Raw genomic sequence first — 6,632 nt, forward strand, 5'->3', positions numbered from 1 at the left:
TTAGCCTGAATATCAATTAGTGTAGTGCCACAAAGATAACATTTCTTCACAACTATAGTGTAAATGTACAAGCTTTTTCTATCATTTTATGATCACTGGTTCTTCATTTGGAAAGGCAGAAGTGTCACTGTTCACTCACATATGAGAATAGAAGAGGACATCTAAGAGAATGGTGGAGATGGATGGTAGAGTGTCACGATCCAGGGTGAGTATACAGAACTTGTTCCCTGGGCTTTGCACAGGATGCACTGTAAGATCACACGCTAGAAAGGAAAAACATATCAGTCATTGCAGAGCCAAAAAAATCTTCACAGTTTACAACAAAGTCTCATCCCTTTATGCACATGTAGTGTCAAATTAGCCATATTGTGTCCTGATGAAGGGCTTGAGTATATTGAGTTTCACAAATATTACGAAAGCAACCGTCTGAGGAACGTTGTGAACAATTTGCCCCAAAATATTTAGGAAAAAGAGTAATGTGCACCATCTGTACGTACATAAGTGCTGCCAGGCATATGCCATGAAAACCGTGACCAAGCATAAAATATACTAGTATACTGCCCTCTTGTGTTTCCATGGCTGCAGTGCATCTCCTACATTAGGAGAAAGTTATCTAAAAACACAATTGACAGTTTTTCACGTGGTAAAAAAGTTGTTTGTTTTATATACGATATGTGCTTTTGTTGTCTATTAACATAACTAACATTCATTATGTGACAATTGTTGAAACATTTTAATTCCTCCTTCCTTGACTATATCATGTAAGAAATACATACTTTTAGAGGCTCAAGGATTAGCTTTGGGTACTGTAAGCAGTTCTGGCACAGACGTTATAAACCAGAGTGAGGTACATTTATGTAATGGGGATAAACAATTTAAGCATTATAATATCCAAAATGGGCATATAATGGAATAGCGTCCTGGCAGGTTCTACAGTAATGAAGCTTCTATTTGTGCCTCGTAATGTACCGTATTTTTCCGGCGTATAAGACGACCTTTTGTATGTGAAAAAAATTCTCTAAACTCGGGGGTCGTCTTATACGCCGGTACCTGTCTGTTCAGGCTGCGGGCAACCATTATTCAAAAGCCGCGCCCTCCTCCTCAGGCTGTTCAGTGATAGGCGGAACACTCATTTTCCCAGCAGAGCCTCCGTTTCAGTGTTCCGCCTATCACGGATGCCTTTTCATCCTCGGCCTTGAACGAGAGGACATCCGTGATAGGCGGAACACTGAACAGAGGCTCTGCTGGGAAAATATTTGTTCCGCCTATCACGAACAGCCTGAGGAGGAGGTGCGGCTTTTGAATAATGGATGCCCGCAGCCTGACAAACTGTGCAAACAGGAGAAGGTAGGGAGATCGTCAAGGCAGGCAATGGCACAGTGAGGCATGTGTAATGGCACAGTGAGATTTGAAAAAAGCTGAAAAAAGCCTGTTTCTGTCAGCGGTTGTTCTGGCTACCCCTTAGCTTCCAGACAGACTAGTAGGAAGGGGGTCATCTTATACGGTGAGTATATCCCAAAACCAACATTTTAGCTGGAAAATTAGGGGGTCGTCTTATACGCCGGCAAATACGGTAGTATATACTGGGTATTTCTAAGCCCAGCTTGTTTACTTATTTGAATATGAAAATCACATGCCATCTGAGTTGTCAATATGATAAGTCAGACAGTTGGGCTGCAATATAGCAAAGATTAAAATCTGGTAATGCAGTACATCTAAAAGTGGATGGGCTCTTCAGTATTTGTCACTTTAACTTATGCTTATTGTTGCCCCACACAAAAGAGCTTGAAGAGAGGAGGTCCATCATTTTAAAATATTTCATAAAGAGGTATATAGGGGAGTGCCATAGGATATACAAGATTCTGGATAGTAAGATCAGTTTAATCAAATGTACTCGCTCATAAACACCCAATGGATAAGTAATAGTGATAACTAATACAAACGTATTTTAGTGGAGTTATGTGCAATCTTTGCTTAGGTGTACTAAATGTTAAGAGTGCTGCTGTGTACTGTAAAATCTTTACTTTTCTTTGTGCTGGATTGTACAGCTCCTGCTGTACTGCCAGTCTGATTTAGATAGGAAAGCTGCAAACCTCATACATGGAAGCACTAGTGTATCTGTGTCCCATGATCCCCCCCCCCCTCATTTTCACAGACTACATGGCAGTCTACGAATGGCCAAGGAGAGTTCTGCTATGTCAGAGCTCTGCTTCAGGCAAGAGCCTCATCTATTTATGCACATGTTATACTAAATTAGCCATATTAGGTCCTGATGAAGGCCATGAGTATTTTGTATTTCACAGATATTACAAAAGCAACCTTCTCAGGAACTAAGTGATTTGCCTTAGAACTTTTGGAAAAAAAAGTAATGTGCACAAGCTGAACATATGTTAACACTTATACATATTCCATTAAATTAGTATATAGCCCGCTTGTGTCTGAAGTGCTGCAGTGCCGTTCATACATTACAAGAGTATCTAAAACCCTAGTGAAAGTTTTATTAATGTGATTGAACACAAAGTGATAAACTCGCTATGCCTCTTACTAAATACCTTGGACTGTATACCATCTAAAAAGGGACCATTTGTACTGTCCTTGCATTCTTGGGCCTCAAGAAAGGAGTCGGTACATCAGGAATGATTTTCAGATATGCAAATACCGAGCTCTGTCACATTTTCCGCCTCACCGATCAGCTGATCGGCCGCTTCCCTGTAGATATGGTAAATCTACATGAAGCGTTTGTCAATTGGTTAAATACCACCAAAAGAAAGCTTTGTGTAAATCAAATGATAATTTCATTTTGGTTTAATGTTGCATGCCGCGCAATTGTCATTCAATGTGGGCAGGAAGGGGATGAAAGTGCTGGTATTTAAGTGGTTAAAGCAGCACACTTTAGTCGTCCCCCCCCCCCCCGATATGCCACATTTGGCATGTCTTTTGGGGGGGGGGGGGTACCTGCATCATCGGCAGCTCGAGAAGAAGTTCTCCTCTCCCTCCTTGCAATCTTCTGGGACACGTCACAGGTCCCAGAAGATTGCCCGACCAATGAGGAGGTGCTGCGCGACTCGCGCAAGCTGTCACAGCCGGGTGCCCACACTTGCAATGCCGGCACCACGGAGAGGCAAGGGAGTGAATTCTTCGGGCAGCCGCATTGGTGGATCGTGGGACAGGCGAGAGTGTGTGTTTATTAAAAGTCAGCAGCTACACTTTTTGAAGCTGCAGACTTTTAATAAAACACAAAAATGAGTGGAAGCCAGCTTTAAATACTACAGCCATTTGATCCACAACTTGCTTCTACCAGAAGGGAGTCTGTTTGGACAGTTAGGCTTGAACGTGAAGCCGGCTTAACATGCACAGATTTATGCTAACCCCCTCATAAAAGCATCAGTATCATGCCAAGCAGAAGTCTTGTAGAGACACTTATTTGTAGAGATTTGTGTACAGATGAACATGAGCAAGTCAGATCAGGTCCCAGTCTGATTCATACTTACATTGGTCAAGCTTGGACCAATGTTAAGTGTAAATATCCCATACTTGAGGGACAGCTGTGGAAGCAGACAATCACTGTAGTAGTTTTCACTAGTGCAATGAATAACCACTATGCTGCCATTAAAAAGGAACATCATGCTCTCCACCTCAGCCAATCAGAAAATGCTTTGTATTAATTGGAAAAATACAGGGCATTCGGTAATTATGGCAGTGTCAAACGAGCTACCCCCTGTGGTCAGTGTGGCGGTCACTCTAAGGGCCCAAAAGATCATGCCGAGCACTGTTGTAGCACTGACTACTATAGTGATTATCAACTTCCACAGTTGTCCCTCATGTACGAGATATACACTTAAAACGTTCCAAAATGTTTGCAATGCAAGTATGAAAGGCCGCAGCCAGAGTTCAGCTTTAACGCAGTAAGCATCGTGAGGAAGATGATAAACTTGATAACTGTATGTAGTTGATACATGCAATTCTAGACAAAAACTGTATAAATACCATTTTATATGCTTTTATACACTAAATAGGCCATAACTTTATGACCAATCACCTAATATTGATTAGGTCCCCCTTTACCACCAAAACAGCCCTGACCCTTCAAGACATGGACCCCACTAGACCTCTGAAGGTGTGCTGTGGTATCCTTAAGTCCTGTAAGTTGCAAGGTGGGGTGCTTTCATGGAACAGACTTGCTTTTCCAGCACATCCTAAAGATGCTCAATGGATTGAGATCTGTAGAATTTGGAGGCCATGTCAACATCTTGAACTTGTTGCATTTCTCAAACCATTCTTGAGTTGCAGTGTGGGGCGAAATTTCATGCTGTAAAGAAGCCACTGTCACCAGGGAACAGGAGTGTACTTGGTCAGCAACAATGTTTAGGTTGGTGGTACGTGTCAAGTAACATCCACATGAATGGCAGGCCGGACCAAAGGATTCCCAATAGAATATTGCCCAAAGCAAATGTCTCCACCAGCTTGTTTTCTTCCTGTACTACACACTGGTGCCCTCTTTTCCCCTGGTAAGCAACACAAATGCACCCAGCAATCCACCTAATGTAAAAGAAAGCATGATTTATCAGACCTGACCACTTTCCTCCATTTCTCTAATGCTGATGCTCACATGCCTATTGTAGGCTCTTTTGGCTGTGGACATGGATCAGCATGAGCACCTTGACTAGTCTGCGACTATGCTGCCCCAATGAACAGCAACTTTTAACACATCAACTTCAGGAACAAAATTTTTTATTAGCAGCCCAATATATCCCGCCGACTTTCAGGTGGCACTGTAATGAAATAATCAAGGTTCTTCACGTTACCTGTCAGTGGTCATACAGTTATGGCTGATCTGTGTATTTTCCCCTAATTATTACTGGCAAAAGCGACAGTGGCTGTGACAAACTACAATTACTCACTTTAACAAAAGCTCCCTCCTGGGATACCATATGGATGAAGTCGGATTATAATTATATATTGGTGACTGTTAGAGACAGATTTGGTTACTGACTTACAGTTTCTAGTCTTCACACCGTTGCTTTCTTCGCTCACAATTGGGACCAGGTCTCCATCTTCTTCCTTGTAGATGTGTATATCTCCTAGAAGTGTGTGGAACACCACAGGCAAATCATCCTCACGCACCTGCGTAGTATGAAAGTAGACTTTATCACATCTAGACACAGGGCAAAACCTTAAAATGAGAAGGTCTTAAAACAGATAAATGGAATTGCTTAAAGCTTTTACCTATTTAGAAATGGGAGAGTAGCTTAAATGGTATTTGAGAACTAAATAGATACCCAACATGTAATGCTTTAAAATTGCGATCACTCGTGGAAGGGCGATAAACTAAAAAGGTACTTGAAAATCTTCATAGGCTTAAGTTTTTTTTATTGGTTACCCTTTCAGTTACAAAAGAGGTATTGCGCTAGAATTATTGTTCTCATGCCAACGATCGCAATACCTCACATGTGAGATTTGAACACGGTTTACATTTGCGGGTGTGACTTACGACCCCTCTCGCTGCTTGTAATAACAGGCAAGCGGCTGCTTAGTCGCATTGGTTGCTGTCACAAGAACGATCGGCTCTAAAAAACAGTACCTCCTGCAGTGGTACAACCACTTGAGGCAAGTGGTTAAAAAACTGAGGTTAGATCATACTTATGATTTTGGATATAAAAAAAAAAAAAAAAAAACAACTGAAGTTAGAAGCAGATTGTTTTCTATACAGATTTTGCACTCTGCAGTTTTAGTAAATTAACCCGTGTCTCAGTCCACCCCACCACTATGTTCTGCTGGCCGACTGTACAGTTTTCACAGGAGTACAGTTAGGAAACCACTCATTGAATAATTATCATCAGAGGTGTCGCTAGGGGGTGGCTATTGGGGCTATAGCCCCGAATCTGGGGCCCGTAGCCCTGAGTCTCTTGCCCCAGGGATCCCTGCCTAACCAGCAGGCTGTTGCCTTTCTGCTGACCTGGAAACTCCTGACAGGTATCACACACACTCAGATTCCCCTGCATCCCTGGTATGTGCAGTGTGGCTCTCTGTCTCAGTGGCCAGGAGACTTGCCGAGTCATCCTGGGGATCCTAAGTTCTGCACACACATAAGAGCAACCTAAATAGGATATTGGACTATCGATTATTGTTTTTAATAAACTTTTTTTTTTTACTTTGGCTACCCTGCTCTTCCTGCTTGCAGTTCCTGTAAAAGCTCAGTATATGCTGTGGCGAATTGCTCGTGGACTCTCTGGGACACACTGGGTTGACTGCTTTCAGTGACAAATGTATTTTTTACACACGAGTTTGCGAACGGTAACATTTCAGTGGTGTTATTCATGGACTTTCAATTTAGATCGATTTTATTTTATTTAATATAATCTGATTTAATTTTATTAAATTTATCTAATTAATTGTCATAAATTCAATTTAATTGATTTATTGTATGTATTTTATATAATAAATAAAAAAAAAAGCTAGCAATTATTTAATTTTTTCCTGTTTCGTTTCTGAAAGTTTTTTTCTGGCTGAGAAGTAACCAACTGTAGCTTTGTTAACAGCGGGCCTCCAAACTGTAACCTTATCATTGTCAGTGGCAGCGGCTGCCATGGCTCTGCCTCTACCCACCGCCCAGCTGTGAGTCATTTATTATT

General features: G+C 41.6%; 1 protein-coding gene across 2 annotated transcripts in view; it reads right to left on the reverse strand.

Moving 5' to 3' along the window:
* The window catches only part of CASTOR1 (cytosolic arginine sensor for mTORC1 subunit 1), a 76,484-nt gene that overhangs the window by 25,489 nt on the left and 44,363 nt on the right, over positions 1-6,632 (reverse strand). For both annotated transcript variants that reach the window (XM_040351998.1, XM_040352000.1), the window contains exons 4-5: positions 4,998-5,124; positions 140-263 (exon numbers count right to left, since the gene is read on the reverse strand). In XM_040351998.1, the coding sequence (XP_040207932.1) occupies positions 140-263; positions 4,998-5,124 (251 nt within the window). The remainder of the gene's footprint in view (positions 1-139; positions 264-4,997; positions 5,125-6,632) is intronic.

The sequence above is a fragment of the Rana temporaria genome, chromosome 1, assembly GCF_905171775.1.
Source record: "Rana temporaria chromosome 1, aRanTem1.1, whole genome shotgun sequence".
In the NCBI taxonomy this organism is placed as follows: Eukaryota; Metazoa; Chordata; class Amphibia; order Anura; family Ranidae; genus Rana; species Rana temporaria.